Here is a 24,884-nt window from a genome sequence, read left to right as displayed (position 1 = left end):
ACACAGGTCCTCGCCCAGGAGGGCATCTTGCTAAGGAGCCTGAAACACCAGCTCCCAGCACTGCTGGTTCATCCGGGAGGGAACTTCCTCTTCTACCTACCTGGAGACCACACACCCAAGCCTCATCCTGCTGAAGAACTGCCAAGAGGAGCTCCACCTTAGGAGCTCCACAGAACCCCATGCCTTTACTATCCTGACCCCTGGGTAGAAAGGTGGGGGGGCCACAAGGTAGCCACAAAAAACAGCTGGGCAATAGGTTGTGCGCACCGGCTGAGGTGAACTGAAGGCAGCTAGTCCACCCTAGAAACGCAGTACAGGAACTGTACCAAGCTGCTGACCAAGAACTTAGCTCAGTCTGAAGACTGGTTTTACAGCCCCCCCTCCCCCCATGCACAAGCATGGAAAGGAGATCCCGGTGCTTTGAGCTGTCCCAGGAAACCAGTGATATTTGAGGCAGCAGATCTCAAGCAAAGCTGAGGCAGGAGGTGGACCACTATGCTTGTTGATCAGAGATGGAGCAAGGGTCTAGATGTACCTGCTAAGGTCAGCAGACTGCGCTTATGGTGACTCAGACTTTCTTCCTGGCTCCCCTTACCCCAAAGCCCTCTTTAAATAACAAGGCAAGAGACAGTTCCAGGTATAACAGCAGGTTCTTTTTCCGGTTCCTCAAAGCGCCACAAAACCACCACTGGGATGGGACCAAGACAGAAGAGAATGTAAACATTGGGTTCCACCCCTGGACTCAAGGGAAGACCCTTACTCAGAGAGGGGCTTGATGGCTGGAAAGGAACAAAATGAGACAGGCTTCCTGATGAGGCAGCAGAGAGGCCTGAGCATACAAAGCAAGTGGGTTAGGAGGGAGAGCAGGACACAGGTGGAAAGGAAATGGAGGACATTTCCTTGCATGTCCCCTTAAATAAACTGGAGTACAGGAGCACTGTGGGACACAGGTCAGAGCACTCCACCCCAGGCCAACCTGACCTTCTGTACATAATTACAACACAAGGATATCCAGGAGAGAGAAAACAGCCTGGCCCCCAGAAAGACAGTGGGGTGACAGGCAGGGCCCCAAGACGGGAAAAGGAACCTAGCTCCACCATCTAAGGGAAGCCACTGGAGTGTAAGAATCTGCAACTGCTAACTGTCATTGCCAAGAGTCACCCTTGTAACAAACGGCAAATGAAGACAGCACCCCAGAAGGAATTCGTAGGCCTGACAGAGACCCAAGCTGGGCCTAAGTGGACGAAGAGTCTCCAGACTTGGTCACTGCTACCCTAGGAAATATAGCTGTCCCATGCACTGTGGCTGTCCTGGCCATGTAGGATCAGCAGCTGGCAAGGAGTCAGGGGAATCAAGCCACTTTCCTCAGAAAAAGGAAGAGCCTGCCAAGGGAGCTGGGAGAACACCCCTGCCAGGCCATGTCATCCCGACCCAGCAAGAGGTCAGAAGTAAGCATCCTGCCGGGCTTCAGCCGCAGACCTGTCCCCACCATCATGGGGTGCGGGAGGCCCATCTGCCTTTCGACGCAAGGAAAGTTTCCGGCCTTGGCCCTTCTTCTCCTGTTTCTGCCGCTCCTTCTCCTGCTTCTGCTGCTCCTTCTCCTGCTCTTTTTCCCGTTTCTGCCGCTCCTTCTCCTGTCTCTGCCGCTCCTTCTCTCGCTCTTTCTCCTGTTTCTGGCGCTCTTTCTCCTGCCGCCGAGCCTCCTTGCTGGTGCCTAGTGGGGTGCTGTTGCCAGTAGGTGAAGGAAGTGACGGATGCAGTCCCTCAGCAGTGACGACAGCCCCAGGGACGGGGCCGGCACTAGCCCTGCGGACAGGAGGTGGTGGGGAAGGAGCCCCTCCAGCTGCCCGGGAACCTCTGCTCTTAAGACTAGGGAGGCTGAGGAGGCTGGAGGAAGGGCCCAGGGGTGGCTGCTGCCGCCTGCGCTCCTCATGGATGGCTCGGGAGCCATGTAGTCGCCGCGAGGGCCGATACTGTAGCTCTCCCCTCGTCTCCCGCCACTTCTTCAGCTGGGCTGCGTTCTCTCGCTCAATCAATGTTTCTGTCACTGGGAGGTTGGTTACCTAGACAGAAGACACGGGAGCCAGAGTAGAGATGGGTTTGGGAATGGGCTGAGGCGGATCAAGGGGTGCTGAGGCTCAAGGCCTACCTCATGCACCAGGAAGTCCTCCTGCATACACTGTTGTGGCAGGTTTCGAAGCTGCTCCATGGTTTCATACATGCCTTGACAGGAACGAAGCTTCTCCACAGTACCCAATGTGTGTCGCAGCAAGACCAGAGCCACTCGGAAGATGATCTTAACGCCTAGAGGGGCGCAAAGAGAGATCAGGTCCAGGGTCTCAGCCTGTGTCATGTAGAAAAGACAGTCCCTGTTGCTGTTTACTGCCCTCCTTACAGGTGAAGGAAGCTGCTAAGGCTGCAGGTTTCTAGAAGGCAAGCAGACTCTAGACTGATGGCTTGAATCAAGACGGGTCCTGTTTTCCTGCCTGCAGACTGCGTATTCTGAAGCTCAGGCCCAACAATACTTTTGTCCATGGTCTACCAATAAGTGACAAATCCTAGCCCCCCTCAGCCTAGGAGGCAACTGAAATACCTTCACAGAAAAACATGTCCCAGACACGCAGCACTGAAGCCCAGGGGAGGGTGCGGGCAAAGATGCACATGAACCATTCTGTCATGTAGAGCACGGGGTCAATGCGCTGCCGCCGAAGATGCCGATGTGCCAGCGGGGAAGCCCGGCGTAGGAGCGCAAAAAAGATTTCTCCATCCAACTGAATGGCCTCCTAGAAGTGATGGGAAGAGCAATGAGAAACATCTCTGGCTTGCTAAGTTCCCTCAGGGCACAACGAAACCTAAGAGGGTGTCTTAACCTCAGTGGTAGAGGAACAGGACAAATGAGGCAAGGCAAGGACCTAGGGCAGCCGTGGGGGAAATCACAGCCCCAGTGCACCCAGCTTCCAGACACTCACCAGCCCTGCACTGTAGTAACCTGGGAGGTACTTGTCGCAGATCTGTACCAGGCACCAAAAGGCTTGCTAAGAAGGGCAAGAACAAGGAGGCAGGGACGGGGCCTGAGAAGCAGGGAGTAGGCAGCTCTCCCATCACCACGGTATGTGGAGATCTTCCCACCCCCGCCCCAACCAGGTCCACATAGGCTGACCTCGGCAGGCATATGCATGAGCAGCACGGCAGCCACGGGGGCCTGGGCCTGACAGTAGCCCTCGTCAGGCCTGTAGATGGTATAGGCCTTCAGGATTCGGTACAGGTCTTGTTGCCTAAGTGAGTGCAGAAGATGGCGGTCATCAAACCTGCCCGAACCCCAGACCGAACTCTCTCACAGCAAGTTCCAAGCTAGTCTATCTGAGCTTTACCAACACTTAACCATCTGTCTTCCCAGACCTGCCTACCGAAGGTTCAGTCACACCACTCTAGGCCCTAGCCTTTCACCCTTGGCTGCATACCCCATAAACTTCCTACCCATTTCCTTCTTCACCTGCAACCACCCCCAAAGCAATCATGGTCATTGTCTCCAGGAACGTGTCAATAGCCACAGTATCAGCCCTTCTCTGGAACCAAGTGTTTTTATACCCCAGGGCAGGCAATCAACAGGGTCATCTGTTTCACTGGATTTCATCAGACCTCCCGGCATGTCAAATAATCCTGGTTCTTGGTGAAGGCCAGGAAACCAGCTGGACCTCACATCTTTCTCTTATCTCTGTACTGAAGCCAGATCTGTGCTCCAGCCCTTCTCCTTTTCTCTGCTGAGTTCCATCATATCCAGTAGTTCCATCTACTCCAAAGCAGCTTCCCAGAGGGCAGCTACCAAGTCTGAGCCATACTGTATCCTGAACTTCAGTGACATCTGTTCTATCTTCCCCTCCATAGCTTCTTCCTTCTCTGACTTCTATTTCTTGCCCCAAAATATCTATCGACCTCCCAGATCTCCCTGCTTCCAGTCATAATGCTAATACTGCTTATATTAGTACCACCCCAAATCCAGTCATTTATGTCTTATCTGCAACTACATCACTATTACTTTAAAAATTTTTTGAGGTGGGGTTTCACATAGCCCTTGCTGGGTTCTAACCCTTTGTCTCCAAAAATGGCCCTGAATCCTGATCCTCCTGCCTCCATCTCTCTAGTACCAGGATTAAAGATATGGACCATCACACTTAGTTTTCTGTGGTGCTGAAAATCACTCAGAGCTTCATGCATGCTAGACAAGCACTCTACTGGATGAGCTACATTCCCACCCTATTTACTTACTTTGTATTTACTTCGCAAAAGTTCTAATAAAATAACATATTTGATGATGCTGATTATTTTACCTAATACATAGTAAAAGTAATCTATACCGAACTAACACTAACAAAATACTGTAGTTGGAGAGATGGCACTTTTTGCTCTTGCAGAGGACCCAAGTTCAGCTCCCAGTACCCACATACATGGTGACTCACAACCATCTGTAATTCCAGTTCCAGATGATCCCACACCTCTTCTGACATCCTCTGGCACCAAACATACAAAAATGTAGCCTCTACCATATCCACCCTTCTGCCTATGACTAGATCCCAGCCTTCCTTTCTGCTGTGAGTATGCCATCTTTTCTGCTTCATCCATTTTTCTATTAAATCATTCCCATCTGCATAGTAATAATCTGCTTTTTAAATTATTTATTTTGCAGTTCTAGGTTTGAACCCAGGGCTCTGTGCATGCTAGGCAAGCACTCTATCACTGAGCTACATGTCCAGGCCTGCTGTTTCTTCTTTTTTTCTTACTGAGGTTGTCAGGCTTGTAAATCAAGTGCCTTTATTCACTCAGCCTCCTCACTGACCCTCACTCTTGTGTCCCTTCATCCCACTCTCCCCTCCAAAGAACACACTCTTTCTCTCCTTACCTAGTCAGCCAAGCTGCTCTAGGAACTACACTGTCCTAGAGTCCTGTGTCCTTCCTCCTGTACTTTCCGCAGGCATTTGCCTACTGCTCCCCAAAAGTGCTTTTATCAAATCATTAAGAAGCCAGCTGGAGTGGCTCACATCTTTAACTCCAGGACTCAAGAGGCTGAGGCAGGCTGAAGATTTCTGGAACTCTGAGGCTAGCTCAGCTATAAATGCAAGACTGTCTCAAAAACAGTCACTAATGACTTATATAGTGTTATGTCCAAACTAATTCACTAATTCTCAGATTGGATTTCCTCATCCCTCAGCACCATTTCCTGAAGTGGGTCCTTGAGGCTCTTCCTCACTTTCTTTTAGAAGTCACACTCTCCCTCCTACCCCTATGGCTTCTGGCCCTAGTGTCCTCTGTCAATTTTTTTCATTGTCTCATCCCCAAAGCACTGGTACTTCAGGGCTCAAGCTTGCTTGCTTACCTTCCTTTTTTTTTTGAGACAGGTCTCACTATGCATGCCTGGCTGGCCTAAGACTCACTCTGTTGTAGACTGGATTAGCCTAAAACTCGAAGGGATCCACCTGCCTCTGCCTACCCAGTCCTGGGATTAAAAGGTGTGCCCACACAGCAGGTCACATCTTCCTTTTGAGTCTATACTTGCGGTTCTGTGACCTCATCTTGTTCCATGGGGGAGTCTAATCCCTCCATAAGCACACTTTCAATTCCCAACTTATTGCCAATTTAAACTATTTTCCTGAAATCCAGACTTATAACTTATTGGGTACCCAAACTGCCTACATGCCCTGGATGTCCAATAAGCAACCACCCTCCTAGTTTGAGACAGAATCTTAATCTAGCCAAACTGTCCTGGAACTCAAGATGTAAGACTGGCCTTAAATTCATGGCAATCTTCCTGCCTCAGCTTCCTAAGTGTTGATTTGATACCCAGCTCCCACCCCAACACATAAAAGTCTACCTAAGTACCTGAGACTACAGGCATGAGCTACCAGGTCTGACTCTAAAACTTCTGACATAACCCCAAACCTACCTGTCCCCGCAATTCTCTGATCTTGACTAGCAGGTAACAAGTCTCTCACACTGATTGTTCTTGTAACCCTGTCCCCACATGATCTCCTCCTCCTTCAGTACTTCAGACCCCTCTCCACTATTTCACACACACGCTCCACTTCATCTGGGACTGTCTATTCCCACACGAAAGGATTTGGGGTTTTAGCCCATCGCTGTCATCTGTGACTGGAACAGTGCTTGGCAAAAGTAGGTACTCAACTGTTATTTGTTAAAAGATGGTCGTTTATTTAAGCTAGGCATGGTAGTACATATCTATAATCCTAGCACTCGGGAGACTGCAGCAGAATACCGAGTTCAGATCACTCTGGGTTACCCAGCAAGTTCAAGGTCATTCTTAAAAACAAAAAAAAAACAAAAAAACAAAAAACCAAAACCTCACACTGTCTATGGTAGTGGTGGCATGCTTTTTAATCTTAGCACTTGGGAGGCAAAGATAGATATGATTTTGAAGCCAGTATGGTCTACATAGTCAGACCCTGTCTCAAAGAAAAAACAAATACATATTGTTTTTTATATTACATAAAGAAAGAAAAATGTTCATCTAGGGCCGAGAACATAGCTCAGAGGTAGAAGACTTGCCTAGCATATGAGAGGCCCTAGGTATGAGCTCCAACACAACAGAAAGGCCATACAACTACCTAAGATCACCTTGTATACTAATAAGGAGTGGTACCTATATTTCATCTTGAGGAAGCTTAACCTACAGAACAAAAATCCAAGTGCTTTGGCTCTTAGTGAACTGGCCCAAACTTCCAGATTCAGCACTATAAAACCCCACTGTCCAGACACTGCTTATGCAACTTCTCATGGAAGAAAATCCTACCCTGTCCTAGCCCCAACTATCTTTTGAAACCCAGCACAAATACAACCTCAATAGTCCTTGATGTGCTACACAAAGGCCACATTAGAATCTCCCTAGACACTTAACTCTACTTGACACTCAAACGATTAACAACCAGTCTTCTAAGAACCCTAGAGGGCAAGAATTGCTTGGAGCAAGCCCTGTATCTACCCAGAACCTTCACAGATGATTGCTAACTGACCCACACAGTCAGGCTCTTACCCATGCCCTCCTCGAGCAGCAAACATTTCATGGAAAGGGAACTGGCGATGCAAGTCCTTCTCAATCACATCCAGCCACTTGGGGTCCCCAGGGGCCCGTTCCAGCTCCTACAATAGGAGAGCAGGGATTACCTCAGGATCTGGAAGAACTGATTTCTCCTACAGAGACAGTGCCATGTGTCCCCACACCTTGGAGTTGCACAAACCTCAAACTTGCCCGGGTTCTGCTCCAAAAGTTCCTTGCTATTAGACAGGTACTGCCAGGCCTTGGCTCTGAGAGATGAGGGGATCCCTTTCCGGCAGCGAAGTTTTACCTAAGGCAGAGTAGCATCAAGGGTGACAGCTTCATGGCTGGAACATTCTCCAAGCTTTCCCCACCAGCCATCAGGCTCCCAGAGACATTCCTCCCACATGCCAGATGTGACAAAGCTGGACCTGGCCTGGCTACAGTTTAAAGCTCCTCCTTCCAAGGCCTAAAGCACCACTGATCTTCAATGTGTTAGGAGGGCAGATAGCTTCCTGGGCTTTCCAGCACTGCCCCTCCCCCACCCCTGCACATGGCCCAACCCACCATACAGCCCTCAAACCTTCTGGAAACGCCGTGACAGCCACTTATCCCAGTTACTGAACATTTCCAGCCATTTGAGCTCCCTCTGCCGAGCCACATCCACAGGAATGGAACTCTCTCTGCAGAATCAGAGTAAGTATGGAAGAGGTCAGTGGCAGTAGAACAGAGCCCAGGCTACTGGGGAAACTGAGCCAGCCAGTTCCCTCAGGCTCAACTGAGAAACTAGAAATTGTGTGAGATCAAAATGTCTGAATATCTGGCCATCTAAAGCCTTGTCCACCACATTTTAAAGGCTTCCTTTTCTACTGGATCTTTACACCCAGAATTCAAATCCCATTTCTGACATATCCAATTTTGGTAAATACTGACAAGATACATGTGCTTGTCTTGCATGTGAAGGAGCCTGAATTCAGTCCCAGCACTGCAAAAATAATAATAATTAAATATAAGTCACATTTTGTATTAAATCTGGATCTAAGTCCTAGTTTTACCATTTATCCATTGCGTGACCTTGAACAAATCACTTAATTTCTCTAGGCCTCAGTTTCCCCATTTGTAAGGTAGAGAAAATAACAATATCCACCTGAAAGGACTTGTCAATTGCCTATAGTGAGGGCTCACTTAGTACACGTAGTGACCTCTCGTTTTAGCCTATGAGACACGAGATTTCTTGGACCATCTGTGACTTCCTCTCCCCCTCTTTGCAACCTTCCCAGATTCCCAAGCAAATGAATGCTCCTGCCCTGATACTGTTCTGTCAGCTCCATCTGTCTGGCAATGGTTGGTTACTTACAGGAACCAGTTCCAGGAGACAAAATGGAAGAGCGAGTGAGCACATGTTTTAGAAATTCCACAAACTAAGTAAAAACCCAGTTCTACCCCTTAGAAGCCAGGAAGTCTTGCCATGTGAGTGACCTGGGTGTTGTCCTTGGCTATCACCAGGATGCCACTACCTAGACTCAGAGGACTATAAGAAAAATGCATAAACTGGGTGGTGGTGGCACATACCTTTAATCCCAGCACTGGGGAGGCAGAGGCAGGTGGATCTCTGTGAGTTTGAGGCCAGCCTGGTCTACAAAGAGAGTTCCAGGACAGCCAGGGCTATTACAGAGAAATCCTGTCTCAAAAAAACAAAACCAACCAACCAACCAACCAATCAAGCAAAGAGCATAAAAAGACTGTTAAATATGAGCTCATCATATATTAATTTATTTTGTGCTAGATACTCCCTAAACAGAGACGTCATCTCTCATTTCTGTCAGAAATCAGCTCCACACTCTCAGAGCTGGGAAGACTAAGTTGCCTTTCCTGCCCTTAGGAACACCAGCACTTACAAAGGCAGGGAAGGACCGGAGAGATGGCCCAGCTCAAACAGCACTGGATGCTCTGGGAGAGAACCAGGGTTCAGTTCCCAGCACTCACATGGCAGCTAACCAAGGTCCAGAAAAAACTGCAGTTCCAGAGGATCTGAAGCTCTCTTTGCCTCCCTGGGTACTGCATGCACATGGGGCACAGACATGAGTGCAGGCCAAACACCCATCTACACAAGAACTTTGATAAATCTTACAAACAGAAAGGGTGTGCACGTCCACTAGGACACGAAAAATGCAGTGACATAAGAGTCATTATTACGAGGACAGCAGTATCAGGGAAGGCTTCCTGGAGGAAAGAACACCAGCAGTGTACCAAAAGGAGTGAAGAGAAACTAGGAGGCAGAGAAGGGGAAGAAGGGCATTCCTGGAAGGTGGATAGGCCTGAATAATCCACTACTAATTTAGAACAGAGTCTGGCACACAAAGCTTGGACTTTACCCTGTAAGAGAAAAAGTGTTCGCGCTAATATATTACCATCAGCCTTGTCTCGGAGGTAGTTCCTCTGGCATGGAAGACAGATTCTGAAGTGACAGTTACAGAAAGAGAAACGGCACCCAGCACCGTGCCTGACACAGGAACAATATTCTAAAACTGAATTTGACCCACGTTCCTCTGACTGGTACTGAGGAGTGTCCACTGGTCACAGATCCACGTTATTTGAGGGAGGGAACTCAAGGGCGCTAGTTTTGTCTCTTATAAGCTGAAAAAGGTGCGGGAGAAAGGACCAGGGCCAAACTCCAGTCAGTGGAGTTCTGACGGTAAGTGCTGGTACCAGGTCAAGTTTTCTGAGTTTTGTTAGCTTACAAGCCCTGCCTGTATTACTCCCACCCATCTTCCTGACTGACAGCCTCTTCGGCAGAATTCTCACATCCAGGTGCTCACAAAACCCTCTGATCTCTGGGCTAACCCCAACCAACTATACTGAAACCAACTGTTTAGACATTCCCTCCAGAAGAACTCCCTGAGAGTACTGCTTCAGTCCTGCTCAGTGCCGGCCTGGCTGCAGTGTCCTTGGGCGATGCTCGAGGCTGCACTAACCAGGTTACTGACTAGCGAGCAGGTTAAGAGAGCACAGGAACAACGGTCAGGATCCAGAGAGGGGGAAGGAAGAAGTCAGAGCGATCACACCCCCACCTTAGGAGTGACTCAGGCCCCTCCCTGGAAGGAACTAGGAAAGTCCGACTAGGGTAGGGGAGATGAGGAAATGGGGAAGAGGCCACCCCATCCCTTTCCTTCAGTGAAAATACAAGCCTGCTCTCTCACAGAAGCCCTGCCTTCGGGGCCTCTCCTCCATCAACCAGACTTCCTCCCCCCACCCTACTGCCTTTTTGAAGGTGCCTGCATCCTTCTTGCCCTCAGGGACCCAAGGTGTCTACCAGAACCCTGGTCCAACCCACCTTCCAGAATATTTGGCCTTTTGTTAAGAGTTTCACACCAAGCAGCTAGCATCTTAGCAGGTATCATCTCATTCAACCCTTCAATCCACAGGGGAAACTGAGGCACGGGAACAGGGACACCACTAGCTCAAGGACACAGACCTAGGCAAGGTCTAGGCTTAAACCCCGGTAACTGCCTTGATCCCTGATCCCCAACTCTGAAGTCACAGAAGCACCAGGATGCTCTGGGCACTACAGATCCCGCTCATGACTCCCTGGGTCAGGACTGGCCAGGCGCATCATTTCGCCTTCCCCCACCCCAGCTTCCACAGGCAGCCCCACGGGGTGTCCACGGTGTACTCACAGGCTGCCTGAGTACTGGCTGCCCCCAAGGAAACCATACTTGTCCGTCTTGCGCAGGGCCAGCCCATTTATCTCCGAGTCCGAACCCATGGAGCTCACATCATCCGCCAGGGACTCCAAGGTCCCGGACATGAGGCTCACGGAGTCCAGGTAGCTCAGGGTGTCCGGGGCTTGCCCTCGAGGCCCAGAGATGCCAGGTCCTAGGCTGGACGTGGAGCCCAGGTCTTGAAAGTTTTCAACAGGCTCCGGAGCTGGGGTCACCGTCACCACAGCCACCGGAGCCTCACACGTCCCGGGAGGGCCTGCGACAGGCCCCGAGGGGTCGTCGGGCGGCGCGGGCCCTGCCGATGCCGATGGAGCAGCTCCATGTCCACCTGTCACCTGGCCCGCTCCACCCCGTGCGGTCCCTCCTGAAGCCGCTGTGGTTCCCGGCTTGGGGGCAACCGGGGGTTTGGCAGTCAGGGCTCCAGGCGCCGTTCTGGAAGGGGTCCGAGTGGGGGTCCCTGGTCCTGGGACGGGCGAGGCTCGAGGCTCTTCCGTCTTCGGAGTGTCTGCCCTGGAAGCCAAGGCCACCGACGTCTCTGCTCCTGCCTCTGCCGCCGCCGCCGCCGCCGGTGCAGGGGACTCTTGCGTCTTCGCGGCTTCGGCTGCGGCCTCCAGGGTCAGCACCACCACCGTGCTGCCCGCGGCCGTCGCGGCCGTCGTGGCCGTCGCGGCCGTGGTCGGTGCCGATCCTGGAACCCAGGCGGGCTGAGCTTCCCCGGGGACCACCAGGTTGACCGGGGCAGACGTGGCCGTCGTCACCGGCGGTCCCGGTGCCACCACTACGACCGGCCCAGCCCGGGAACCCCGGGGCGGGGGCGAAGGGGCAGCCGCGGAGGCGCCGTGACGGCGCGGCGGGGCCACCAGGGGCGCCGGGCCCGTCTCCATAGCGCTGGGCCGCCCCTCACATCCCCCCCGCGCCGCGGAGGCCGCGGAAGGCGCCGCCCCTCAGGCCGCCCCGGAGCAGCCCGGCCCGGCTGCAGAGAGGGCGAAGGGCGCGGCTCGGCGCGCGCCGGGGGCGGGGCGGGACCGGGCGGCGGGCGGCGGGCGGCGCGCGCAGGCGGCCCAGGGGTCGGGGGCGCTCGCGCCGGGGGCTCCCGGCCTCTCACCCTGCTCGCGCGCTCGCGCCGCCCCCTCCCAGCGAGGGGCCGGCTGCCGACGTCGCGCCTGCGCAGACGCTGAAGAGCCGCCGGAGTCTCGGCGGACTGCGCCTGCGCGAGGGAAGGCCCGCCCACGCCCCTTTTTTTTTTTTTTTTTTTTCTTTTCCTCCCGCCCTCTCCCGAGGACCTGGACCGATAATAGGAGAGAGAAAACTGGGTTCCTGCCAATCGATGGGAGGGTGGGTGGGGTTGGAGGCGGGAAGAGGGTGGGTAAGGCTAGAAAGAGGAAATGAGGAGGGCGGAGACGGGACGAAGAAAATAGGCAATAGGAAAGAGGGACCCTGAGCCTCCTGGCCAATAAACACAGTCGAAAGCGTGAGTGACCGCGGAAGGGCGGGGAACGAGGCCGGGGCTGGGCAGTAAGAGGCAGGGCCTAGGACCTCTTAGCCAATAGAAACGGAGAAAAGGGAACCAATGAAAAAGGGTCTAGGCGGTCAGCTTGCCCCACAGTCATGTCTATTCACGGGATGACAGCCTCAGCAGTCAATAGAAAGAGCAGAAGAATTCGTAGACTTCCTGAGAGGGTCAGGAAGGAATGACAGCTAGAGCGAGGCGGGCCGAACCTGCGCTTAACTTATCAGCCAATGACGGTCTTTCTTCACTTTGCAAAAGGGCAGGAAGATAGATAACACTCTCAGCAAATGGTAGCTTCGAGGGGCAGGGATGCTGCCAGCAGGCGGTGCCAGAGCAAGAATAGTCAGTGACAACCAGAGACAAGCGCGAGAGGAGGTGACAGCTGGGGACATCACTGAGAAAGGGCCTGGAGCATCGCTGTGGCTCTTAGCCAATAAGAGTTTCGTGCTGGCCTGCTTGGGTTTCCAAAAGGGCCCCCATTCATTGGGCTCCTGAGCTGCACCACAAACCCAGTGCCCTCACGCGGTACTCTCCACCTGGGCGCCTCTAGTTAGACTACACTCAGAGTCTTCTAAAAGGCTCATCTCTCTGAATTCCCTGTTTCAGGCAGGAAACTCAGACCAGGTTTCTCTAAATTCTCATATATAAAGTGAGCTTCTCCTCTGAACGCTAGGATTTTTCAAACTTTATCCCTCTCATTCTCGAGGGTTCCATCTCAGAACCCCAATCTATGACTCCCCAGTACCATGAACCCTCCATATCTGTATTCCTGTTCTTTGGAGGATTCAAGAACCAAGCCCTATCGTTATGACAGCTCTTCAGTACTCATTATCTACTAACCTAGACTCCAATTTCATGGGCTCTCAAGGTTGCCCTCAGGCCAAAATCATAAAGACCAGACCTTACCGGAGCTAACCTAGCCTCTACACACCACTTCCTCTGTTCTCTGTTCTCTTGAGCCCCAGGATTAGTGGGCCCAAAAGGCATACAGCATCTGCCACTCTCAAATTCTAGTGAGACCCAGCTCTCAACTTCCCAGTTCCCCACTGGCTTTTGAGTTTTGAAGTTCCCCAGTCCTGTTGCCTCACTCCCCCACCCCCAACTCAAACCCAACCTGGATCCTGCAATGACCTGTCAGATCTTCTTTTCAACGTCCCCACCTTCCATCGGATTCAAGTTTACTGAGCATCCCCCCCAATTCCATTCCCTTTTCGGAGTCTTTCTCACCTCCCAGAACCCACTAACGAGTGGGCTCCTTCATGACGTAGCCCCCCATGGTACCCATATAAGGCAAAGCAGCCGCCAACTGAGGCAGGGAGGAGCTGTGCAGGAGGCCAAGGGCAGCTGCTAAGTTTAGGGTGGCTCCTTCTCTCTTCTTAGAGACAACAGGTGGCTGGGCCCCAGTGCCCAGAAAAGAAAATGTCTTAGTGGCATTGGCATGGACTGGAGGAGGGGAAGGGAGGGGACACATTCCTCAGGACATCAGGTCCTAAAGGGAGCAGGAGGAGATGGGTGTCCTTGCCAACCTAGGGTTTCCTCTGCTGCTAGTTCCCTAGACTTCTACTGCATGGCGGAGAATATGGCACTGAGGCCCAGAACATTATGAGAGAGTACCTAAAAGTCCTAAAGTCAGCCAAGCCAGTTCCTTCCCAGGAAGGACAAGTCACTGGCTATGCTACCTAGGAGAAGGTGACAGCTAACACTCCCCTCTGGGTGTCTTTGTCTCTTCTCTTCTGAGGTCCAGCCTTGATTCACACTAGACCTCTTTTGCCTCAACCCTCCCCAAGTTCACCAGCATCTCTGCTTGTCCTTGAACACCCCACATTATCTGCACACCAACCCTTAACATCTAGCCCCGTCACAATTCTGGCAAACCTAACAGCCGACCTTTCCCTGTTCTGGCCTTCGCCCATGTGCTATGCCTTCTGCCTTGCGTGTCTGCCCATCACCCTCACCTGAATCACTTCCTTACTTTCCACTGAATCTGTTATTGTCATCACTTGCTTCTTGCTAAAGCAAACCCGCAAAATCAAGCACATCGTAGGTCTGCAATACATGCTTACTGAGTTTAGATCTGAGCCACCCCACTTAGGGGCTCAAAGGTCATCTCTCCCAAAACTATGGGTTGGCTGGGGCCCCCCTGAATTCTGGCACAATCCAGTCCCCTTTTGGGAGAAAGAATACCCCTTCCTGCCTATCCTAATGAGACTTGCATCCCAAGACTTACTCCCTCCTCCCTTTCTGGGCTCCAGCTGCTGCAGGCCTCCAAGAAAGGAGAGGCCCCTGAGCCGGGCTATTTTAGTATCTGGGGTGGGTATCCACAGGGCTAAGGTTACCATGGTATATTACGGGCTGTGAGGGCAGGACTATATAACCCCAGAAGAGCTGCCCCAAGCAGAGTCTCTGCCTTTTCCAGCTGGAGCCTCTGCTTTGCCCCCAGGAGATCTGAGACATGGTGAGTGAGAATCCCCAGCTGCAGCCCAAACTATTAGCTCAGGGTAGCCTCGCCCTTCAGAAAAAAAAAAAAAAAAAAGTTGGTGCTTCTTAGTCTAAGTACAGGTAAGATATGAATCCTCTCTCAGCGCCAGAATGGGGCCAGAGAATAGGGCAGTGGACTGAAGGACTCCGTCAAGGATAGTGTGCTTGGATGTCAACCACGGGGAGGGTGTTAGACCTGCTCGAAGTCTGTTCCATCCCTTTCTGTCTTCTCTCTAAAGTCCTTGGACCAGTGAGATGATCCCACTCTCATTTTATAAGTGAGAATTAGAGGTTCGGATAGGGTCAATGAGTGGATTAAGCTAGCACGTATGGGTGCCCAGTTAGCAGGCCAAGGATCCTGAGAAGGGCACTTATCAGGCGGGATGAGGGGACCCGGGAGCTTCAGCGGGAACATAAGACAGGGAGCCAAAGAAAGCCCCTTAGCCAAGAGATGCCAAAAAAAGTTACCTTAGAAGAAGGGACTCAGAGAACTCTGATCTGATCAGGCATGGTGGTGATGTATGCCCATAATTTCAACTGCTTTCAAGGCTGAGGGGTAGGATCACTGGAACCAGGGGCTCAAGACCAGCCTGAGCAATATAATGAGAACTGGTCTCAAAAAGAAAAAGAAAAAAAGAAGAAAGAGAAGGAGGAGCTGGAGATGATGATGAATGTCTTTAATTCCAGCACTCAGGAGTTTAACTCCAGCATCTCTGTGACATCAAGGAAAGCCAAGGTCTAAATAATGAGTTCCAAGACTAACTAGTGAGACCATGTCTATTTTTTTTCCTTGTGGTTTTTGAGACAGGGTTTCTTGGTGTAATAGTCCTGCCTGTCCTGAAACTCACTCTATAGCCCAGGCTGGCCTCAAACTCACTGCGATTTGCCTGCCTCTGTCTCCCGAGTGCTGGGATTAGCCCACACCGGGCTGTGAGACCATGTCTTAAGAAGAAAAAAAAAAAGAGGGTTTGGGGATGTAACTCAGTTGACTGGTAGTACTTGCCTAGCACGTACAAGCAACCAAATAAAATCGGATGTGGAAGCTTAAGAGGATGACCCTGGTAACAGTACTTGGAGGTAGAGGTGGAAGCAAGAGATCAGAAGATCAAGGTCATCCTCAGCTAAGTAGCAAGTCTAGGGGCTATAGGAGACCTCGTTTTTAACAACACCACAAGTCTGGTTTATCTCTGAGGAGGGAGGTCCAGGAACTGGCCTCTGGACGCTCCTTCTCAACCTCCACCCTCACAGGCACCCAAGAAGGCCAAGAGAAGGGCAGCAGAAGGGGGGAGCTCCAATGTCTTCTCCATGTTTGACCAGACTCAGATCCAGGAGTTCAAGGAGGTGAGCGAGGGAAGCTAAGGAAAGCCTCCCCCCTCCCTGGAAAGTGCACCTGTTGAGGGAGGGGGAGGGTTTAGAATTCCTCCACTCCTGTGAAGGGTGGAGGGAGTCAGCTGGCAGAGAGCCAGAATCTGATCTGCCTGGGGCAGTAATGCTGAAGCCATGGGCCCATTCCTGGCTTCATCTGTCTCCACCCCCACTCTCCACAGGCTTTTACCGTAATTGACCAGAACCGGGATGGCATTATTGACAAGGAGGATCTCCGGGACACCTTTGCAGCCATGGGTGAGCCCTTTACCCATCCGTAAACAGTGAAAGCGACGGGCGCTGAGGGGAATCCAGCGGCTTTGGGCCTCAGTCTGCCCACATGAAAAGTGAATGAGTCAATATAGGTCTATGGGAAGCATAGCTCTGGCCCCCAGCACCCAACTCCAACCCCTGTTGCTCGCCCTGTGCAGGCCGTCTCAATGTGAAGAATGAGGAACTCGATGCCATGATGAAGGAAGCCAGTGGGCCCATCAACTTCACTGTCTTCCTGACCATGTTTGGGGAAAAGCTTAAGGGTGAGTCAAGTGTCCTCTGTCCAAGGCCCTAGATGCCTCTTCCTCGACCTTCGGGGGCTTGCTGAACTCATGTGTCCTCTGACCCTTCAGGTGCGGACCCTGAGGATGTGATCACTGGAGCCTTCAAGGTCCTGGACCCAGAGGGGAAGGGCACCATCAAGAAGCAGTTGTGAGTGTGCCCCCACCCCATAGCTCCACTAGGGTCTCCTTAAGTCCCTATGTCAGGGTCCGAGGCTGACAGAATGAGTGAGCAGGGACTGAGCCACAGGGTTACATTTTCACAGCAAGTAAGGGAGAAACTTGAGACAGGAGGCCACAGCGTTTGTGAGGTGGGCCAAACTAAAAGGAGCCACCCTGGTTTCGGGGAAGAATGGGGGGTTGGTGGTGGCAAGGAATGAAATGAGAGGGGACAGGACTCATGAACCCAACCTCACCTCCCCGAATGTCACCTTCTCAGCCTGGAGGAGCTGCTTACCACACAGTGTGACAGATTTTCCCAGGAGGAGGTGAGTTGGGGAGGGCCTGGGAAGGGGAGGGGCTCCAGCAATGGGAGTTCGAGGACCGGTCCTTGACCTACTCCTGTACCTTCCCACAGATCAAAAACATGTGGGCAGCCTTCCCTCCAGACGTGGGCGGCAACGTAGACTACAAGAACATCTGCTATGTCATCACACACGGTGACGCTAAGGACCAGGAATAGGGGACCCATCGTCTCAGAAGACCTAGATAGGCATCGAGCCTCCCCAACTCTCACCCGACCCCCAATAAAACTCAACTGGTCTTTGTTTCTAATTGGTGGCAACTTCAGTATGTGTATGCTCGAACTCAGGCAGGAGGCTGCCCAGCAAGGCTGGAGTGGAATGACTAGTGGCCGGGAGGCCCACAGCCGGCAGCTCCATTCTTGCTGGGAAGAAGACTCGGGCAGCTCGGGGTGGGGTGGGGGAAGCAGTTTTTATTATATGGAGAACTTAGAGGAACAGGGATACCCTAAGTGGAACCTGCCTTCAGGAGTCGGAGGGCGGTCCTCTCAGAACAGCACAGAAGGTAGATTTGGGCGGGGCTACAAACTTCCGGATTGGAGGGACCTGTTTCAAATACAAGGGCGGGCCTACCCTCTGGGTCTCCGGATTGGACGCTGGGCAGTTTAGAGCAGGGATGGGACCGGAGATCGGCGGCGAGCAGACGGGCGGCGGTGAGGGTCTCACAGCGAGTCTGACTGCTCGCCCTGAGTCTGGCTCAGCTGCATCTGAGCTTGCATCTTCTCCAGCATTTCTTGCATGCGGCGCAGCTGTGAGGAGCAAGATTGCAAGCAATGGGACCGGGCAAGGCCGGAGTGGGATCTAGGGAGCTGATTAGAGGGAAAGAGATGTGCTTGCTCACCTCTTCGTCTTTCTCGCGAATCAACTTCTCAGTATCAGCCAGAGGCAGCATGGGCAGCGGGATCTCTGTGGCGCTCTGCCGGGAAAGCTTGCTAGAAATGGGGTGGGGGGAGGTCAGAAAACAAGGACGGGGTCTGAAGTTGTGGGTCTAGCCGTGGGGCGAATTCTGGGTGTAGGAGGCGGGACCTCGTCCCTGAGGTGTGGGAGAGCCTTAGTTGGACCTGGGAGGCGGAGTTAAGCCTGGAAGCAGGACCAGTCAGGAAGGCTTGCCCAAAGAGTGGCGCCATGGAAGCACCAAAGCAGCCCGGCTCTCACCTGCGGCTGGCTCGATCCCGAGCCCCAGGTCGAGCCAGACTCTGTAGGCAGCGAGCCCGATAGCCCTCGTAGAGCAGATCGTGGGTCACTTCTTTCAAGTCCTGAAGATGGGTCTGTACCAGCATCCGCCTCAGGTTTAGGAAATCGCAGTGATGTGGGTTCTCCACTAGAGGGCGGACCAGGTAGCTTTCCGTCAAACTCCAACCTTAGACTGTGCCCTCTGGGAGTATCTCATTGATGCAGCCCGAGGATCAATCCCTCTTGTAGCTTCTAGGAACTCCCAGGACTAGAGCCCACCTCCAGTTTCACAGAGGATGCAGACTGAGCTCTCAGCGCATGCCTGGCCTTACCCTCCACGGTACCCCAAGAGTAGCGGCGTCCCCTCACTGGCCGGGTTCCGCCATCCCTCACCACTTCACAGGAACCAACGACCGCGAAAGGGATGCTTCCCTACAGGGTCGGAATCAGGGGTCACGTTGGCTCCTCCTGGGCATACACCTCTTTCTCAACGCTTTCGCCTCCACTCCTGCTTTCTGCCTCCCTGCCCCTTCCACGTCCCCCCGTCGAACCTTCATCTCTTCATTCTGCTTCTTGAAATCTTCATCCTCATCAGAGTCACATTCTGGGAACTGGTAGATGTTGATCTCCTCCTCCTTCAACTGGTCCCGGATCTCAGAGCGGACAGAGGGAGAAACTGAGGTGTGACCAACCGACATTGCATGGCCAGAAACAGTGAGGTACAGAGATACTGGGTAGTCAGAGGGAAAGAAAGATGTGAAGAACAGACAGTGAGAGGTGGCCACAGAAAATGACCAAAACCAAATCCTCAGAGACGTGGTGGTGAGAAATGCGGAAAGACAGGACAGACATCAAAATTCCCGGAAGTGGGACAGGGGGAAGCACTCTAAAGACAGCGGGGCAGGGAGTCATCACTATCACTGGACCAAAGGGATGCCAGGAGTTGTGGTGGCCATCCGCTTTTCCTCAGACTGGCCCTAGCCAAGCATCTAGTTCCAGGGCTGTATAGCCATTCTGTTCAAAGCTGTTACAGACAGGGCTGCAGGTTCATACACCCTTTCCTCATACCACCCACCCTCAGTCTAGCCTAATAACTCCTGCTCTAAAAAAGGCCACCACAAGATTAAAAAAAAAAAAAAAAAAAAAAAAGTCCAAGCAGAGGTGAGGTTCAGTGCTGAAGGGCAGGTTTCACCCATACCTTCTGCTTGAGGACCTGAGTCTCCCGAGGCATCAGGGCATCTGCTTTGCCGATGACTGGGATAATATTGACCTTTTCATGCACTGCCCGGAGGAAAGCCACATCCAGGGGCCGGAGCCTGCAGCAGGAATTGATCGGGGCTCAGCTCCAGAGTGCAGAGGCTTATCCAGCCTCCCCAGTCCCTCAACCCCCACGTGCCCTCCAGACCCTCTGCCGAAGGGAGAGATGAAGTAGAGGCAGCAGTGGACTCTGGAGTCCTGGATGTTCTTCCTGTTGAGGCCACTCTCGTCCCTGAGGTATTGCTCAAATTGCTCCTCAATGAATCGGACCACTGGCAGCCAGCTGGAGTGTGGGGAGAGAGGTATAGTGTAAGATCACAGGGCAAGAACGGAGCTAGCCAGGCCTGTGGGTGGGAAGAAAGTTCTTTGCTTCCAACCAAGGTCATCAGGGGCAACTGGAAAGGGCATGGATGAGACATCAAGACGTGAGGGGTGGTTCCACGCCTGTAATCCCAGCACCCAGGAAGCCGAGGCAGGAAGATTACCACATTTGAGGCCAGCATGGCCTACATAGCGAGTTCCAGGCCAGCCTGGGCTAATGTGACACCATCCCAAAAAGCAAAAACAAGCAACTGAAAAAAAAAAAAAAAAAAAGGCACTGAACCAGCCATGGCATAAGTCTGTAATCCTGGAAGGAGGACTTTGAGTTTAAGCCCAGTTTGGGTTACAGAGTGAATTTGAGGCCCCTGAGCTACACAGAGAAACCTTTTTCTCAAAAGAAGAAACGCTGGACACTTTGGGCCAGACTGTTTCCAGAAACAGGTGCCTCCTCCTTTTGGGCCAAGGAGCCATGACAAAGCAGCCCACAATGGATCCGTGGTCTTCCATAGCGGAAGAGAGGGTTAGCTCTTATCCATCCCCCCCGCCTCACCAGTCTGAGCAGTCCACAGAGTCCCCAAAGCCAGGCGTGTCCACCAAGGTCAGCTTCACCTTGATACCTCCTTCCTCGATCTCCACACCTCGGCGCTCAATGGTCAGAGTTTGTGTGGTGCGTGCTGTGGGTGTGGAGAAGTTGGCTGTGCAGGGCTCTGAAGCAGGGCTCCATTCCAGGGGAGGAAACAGTCTCAGAGAAAACCAGTGGCCATCCAAGTCCCCAGACCAAAAGAGAAAGAATGCAGTCTGGTGACACAGGAAGAGGCCAAGGAGACCACAGAGAGAAGACCAGGACAGCAGCAGGGTGGGGAGCCCGTAGGGGTGGGGAGCCTGCTGGGGTGGAGGCGGGCAGATCTTACCACTGGCATCTGGCACCTGCCGATCCTCATAGAGGTTGGTGAGGAACAAGCTGTTGATGAGGGTGGATTTCCCGAGGCCTGACTCCCCTGCGAACAGGACAGGCCCACGAGTCAGCTGGGAGGATGGCCGGATCTCCGGGGTACACCCCGACCTCTCTCCAGACCCCACAGACCTGCCACCATGAGCGTGAAGTCAAATCCCTTCTTGACAGATTTGCGGTGTAACTGGTTGGGGAGTGCAGCAAAGCCCACGTACTCCTTGTCCTGGGGGGGGGGGGGGGGACCATAGGAGGCTCCTGGACATGCCACGGAGTGCCCGGCACCACCGGAGCCCAAAGCTGGGAAGTCGCTGACTGTGGGTTCACTTTGACTTGGGGACCCTCGGGGGAGAGGGCTGGGCCCCAGATGAACTCACCATGGCTCTGCTGGTTGTCTCTGCACCTGGTGTTGTGCTCCCCACTTCCTCTGGTGGGGCAGGAAGTTGAATATATCAAACAAGGCTGGGGGTGGGGTGGGGATGGGGGGCAGTGCAGGAAGCCGAGCTGCTCAAAGAGCGGTGAGAAACCCAAACTACATTCCCTTTCTTTTAATTCAAAGATTCTATTTTTAATTATTTGGGGATGGGGATAGGTGCACATGAGTGCCCCAGAGCAAGGCATTGGATGTCACAGGTAGTTGTGAACCGCCTGTGGATAATGGAAACTGAATTCGGGTCCTCCGGGAGAGTAGCGCATGCTCTCAGTGGCTGAGCCACCTCTACAGTCCTGATGCATCTTTTTTCTTCTCTCCCCATACACAGCTTCAGCCCTTTCATTTTCCACAGGTCTCTATGCCAAGCCCCAGTGCGGCCCCATCATCCTGGTGAGAGGTGGGGAATGAGCAGTAAGAAAGGAAACAAGATGTTCTCCTTAGCAAGTCTGGTGAGGGGTTAGCAAGACGAGCCGAAGAAAAAAGAAAAACTTCCCAGGGTGTTTGTGAACAACAACAATATCAGGATTGGAGGAAGCAGGGGCCAACCGTTTCCCAGCTCAGGCAATGGATTCTTTTTCAGGGGTGGTAATGCTGGATGGAACTCAAGTCTTGGGAACTGCCAAGCTCGATTCCCACTACACTCCCAGCTCCCTGGATTTTGGATATTTTGAGACAGAGAGTCTCGCCATCTATCCAGGCTGGCCTTGAATTTTCAGGCCTGCCACCTTGACACCCTAAGTGTTAGGATTACAGGCCTTGATTGCACTTATTTTGTTTTGTTTTTGAGAGTGGGTCTCCTGTAGACCAGGCTAGCCTCAAACTATTTGACCAAGAGTATCTTACAGAAGAAAGGATTTTTATTTTGACTTATGGTTCCAGAAGGATAAGAGTCCATCATTAAGGGTATGGTAGCAGACAGACAGAGCAAGAAGCTAAGAAATCACACCTTCAACCAGGGGGGTGGGGTGGGGTGGTGGTGGTGGTGGTACAGGGACAGGGATGGGCACAGCAGTGGTGGCACACCTCTTTAATCCCAGAACTTGGGAGGCAGAGGCAGAGGCAGGAGGGTCTCTGAGTCTACAGAGTGAGTTTTGGGACAGCCAGGGCTACATAAAAAGACCTTGTCTGGAAAAAAAAAAAAGCTGGGTGGGGGGGAGATAATGGGGGGGGGCGGGAGAACGGGACTAGAAGTTGGGCCGGGCAGCAAACACTGAAAGCCCCCCTCAGGTGATTGATGTGCTTCCTCCAGCAAGGCTGGCCCACCTTCCTAACAGTTCAACTGGGGGCCAAATCTTCAAATACCCAAGCTTATGGGTGACACTTTTTTTTTTTTTTTTTTTTTTTGGTTTGGTTTTTCGAGACAGGTTTCACTGTGTAACAGTCCTGGTTGTCCTGGAACTCACAGAGATCCACCTGCCTCTGTCTCCTGAGTGCTGGGGTTAAAGGCATGCGCCACCACCACTGACAAGGGTGACATTCTTATTCAAGCCACCACAAAGACAAGCACCCCACCACTGACCTATACAAGCAACCAGCCCTGACACTTCCTTTTCTGCACCAGGTGAACAGTTCTTCAGGGAAATCTTCCTCAGTTGTTTCTACTTTAAACTACCTGGCACCTTTCTCAGCCCCTCCTCCAATGCCCACATTTGCTTACCTGTCTGTGTCTGATGCCCTGGCAGAACTCTGGGGGCAGGGATTATATCTTTCTAATTTCTACATTCTACGTGCTTCGTAACACTTGATCTGTTAGATGCGCGCGCACGGGCATGCGCACACACACACACACACACACACAGAGTAAATGAAGGTGGAGAGGTGACTCAGGGATTAAAAGCACTGGCCGCTCTTCCAGAGGACCCAGGTTCAAGTAGGTTCAGTACCTACAAGGCAGCCTATAACTCCTGTTCCAGAGGATCCAACACCCTTACACAGACATACATGCAGGCAATACATAAAATAAATGCACATAAAATAAAAATAAATTTTAAAAATGAGCAAAGAAGTTAGGCAGAATAAAGGCTGGAAGTCTGCAGAACATAAACAAAGATCCTTGGTTTGGGGCTAGAAAGAGGCCCCCACAAAATCTAGATCTACCACAGACTTGCTGTGTGACCTTAGGCAAGTCATTTGACCCCTCTCGACCTCAGCTTCCTCAAGGTAAAAGGAAGTACACCTATTCAGCATATCATCAGGACCATTCTGAGTTTTGTATGACCTGGGCTTTAGGTCCCATCAGCTAGGACAGACAAACTTCGTAACATTGAGCTGGGTGACTTTGGGTGTGTGGATGAACTGTTCTGGACCTTTAAAACTAGCCGCTCAGAGTCTACACCAGCATGTTTCATCTGGACCCTGCTCACTCTCCACTTTAACCCCATTTTAGGGTCTCCCTCTGTAGCCCCAAATGGCCTAGAACTTTCCATCTTGTCTCAATCTCCCAGTGCTGGGATTACAGGCCGGAGCAATCTAGCCTGGCTTCTCTGTTTCTTTTGATTTTACTTACTCTAGCCCTTTTAGCCCCTACTATGAACTGAACTTTATGATTGTGCCGCCCTCCCCCAGTTATACGTTGAAGCCCTGTGTGACTATATTTGAATATAGAGCCTGGAAGGAGGTAATTAAGTTTGGCTTAATCCTCCTTATAAGAGGGGAAAAACTACTCCTCCCACCCCAGGTACAGAGAGAACGCGTGGTAAGGATACATCGGGAAGGTAGCCCTGCACCCCAAGAGAGGACCTCACTGCTGTTTTTCATTAAATACAGTGGCTGCCCCTTAAGCAACTCCTATCCTAATGGGCAACAGCAAGTCCTCAGCTCCCAGCAGTGGTTCAGTACCAGCTCTGTAACAGCCAAAGGAAACTTTATCTAGATCTCTTTCCCTCTATAGAACTCAGGATTCAAAGGTTGAGGTGAAATTCTGCTCACTCAGAGAGGCCGAACAGCAAGCAGCTAACCTTCTCTCCTTGCTCGCTCTCCCAAAATACAGGGCATCCTCCTGCTCAACCCCCACTTAAGAACCCTGGCTACACTTAGTTCCTCCCTACCACTTCCTGTCAGCTAGTTGCTGACTCAGCCTCCTGACCCCAGGTTCATTTTATTTAATCAAACAAATGCAACACGTCTTTGCACCGTTAAACAAATATTCCACAGCATAAATGAATGTAACACATCTTAGATTAATATTCCATGGTACCTCACCAGATACCAGCCCTGCTCACACTTGTCCTTAGACTTCCAAACCGCAGAACTGTGAGACTATAAATGTTTGCTGTTTGTGACGCCCAGTCCATGATCTTCTGGTATGACAGTGTAGTGGTTTGAATAAGAATGCCCCCACCATCGGCTTAGATAGTTAATGCTTAGTCATTGGAGAGTGGCACTATTTGAGAAAGAGTAGAAAGTGTGGCCTTGTTGGAGGAAATGTGTCACTGAGGGTAGGCTTTGAGGTTAAAAAAAGCCTACCCCATCTGGATAGTGGTGGTCCATGCCTTTAATCCCAGCACTTGGGAGACAGAGGTAGGAGGATCTCTATGAGTTAAAGGCCAGCCTGCTG

At 52.0% G+C, this 24,884-nt stretch overlaps 3 protein-coding genes across 3 annotated transcripts; 1 reads left to right on the top strand and 2 right to left on the bottom strand.

Moving 5' to 3' along the window:
• Positions 1-631: 631 nt before the first annotated feature.
• On the bottom strand, positions 632-11,664 carry Tbc1d10b (TBC1 domain family member 10B). The gene is made up of 9 exons (XM_059266586.1): positions 10,723-11,664; positions 7,629-7,728; positions 7,248-7,355; positions 7,043-7,149; positions 3,161-3,275; positions 2,970-3,035; positions 2,594-2,783; positions 2,150-2,304; positions 632-2,063 (listed from the first exon to the last, which is right to left on the bottom strand). The coding sequence occupies exons 1-9, from the start codon at positions 11,649-11,651 to the stop codon at positions 1,443-1,445; spliced, it is 2,391 nt and encodes a 796-aa protein (XP_059122569.1). The 5' UTR covers positions 11,652-11,664; the 3' UTR covers positions 632-1,442.
• A 2,956-nt stretch (positions 11,665-14,620) lies between these two features.
• Myl11 (myosin light chain 11) lies at positions 14,621-17,409 on the top strand. The gene is made up of 7 exons (XM_059250898.1): positions 14,621-14,732; positions 16,004-16,096; positions 16,303-16,378; positions 16,552-16,656; positions 16,747-16,825; positions 17,114-17,162; positions 17,252-17,409. Exons 1-7 carry the CDS (start codon positions 14,730-14,732, stop codon positions 17,354-17,356), a joined length of 510 nt encoding a protein of 169 aa, XP_059106881.1. The 5' UTR covers positions 14,621-14,729; the 3' UTR covers positions 17,357-17,409.
• Positions 17,410-17,618: 209 nt separating this feature from the next.
• Positions 17,619-24,817, bottom strand: Septin1 (septin 1). The gene is made up of 11 exons (XM_059257701.1): positions 24,794-24,817; positions 21,031-21,121; positions 20,858-20,944; positions 20,497-20,620; positions 19,774-19,908; positions 19,567-19,684; positions 18,920-19,021; positions 18,701-18,800; positions 18,351-18,516; positions 18,037-18,127; positions 17,619-17,944 (listed from the first exon to the last, which is right to left on the bottom strand). Exons 1-11 carry the CDS (start codon positions 24,815-24,817, stop codon positions 17,858-17,860), a joined length of 1,125 nt encoding a protein of 374 aa, XP_059113684.1. The 3' UTR covers positions 17,619-17,857.
• Positions 24,818-24,884: the final 67 nt, after the last annotated feature.

This window comes from Peromyscus eremicus, chromosome 1 (assembly GCF_949786415.1).
Source record: "Peromyscus eremicus chromosome 1, PerEre_H2_v1, whole genome shotgun sequence".
NCBI classification, from domain to species: domain Eukaryota; kingdom Metazoa; phylum Chordata; class Mammalia; order Rodentia; family Cricetidae; genus Peromyscus; species Peromyscus eremicus.
Note: the sequence above shows the minus strand (reverse complement) of the source record. Positions and strands in the feature narration are given on the sequence as shown.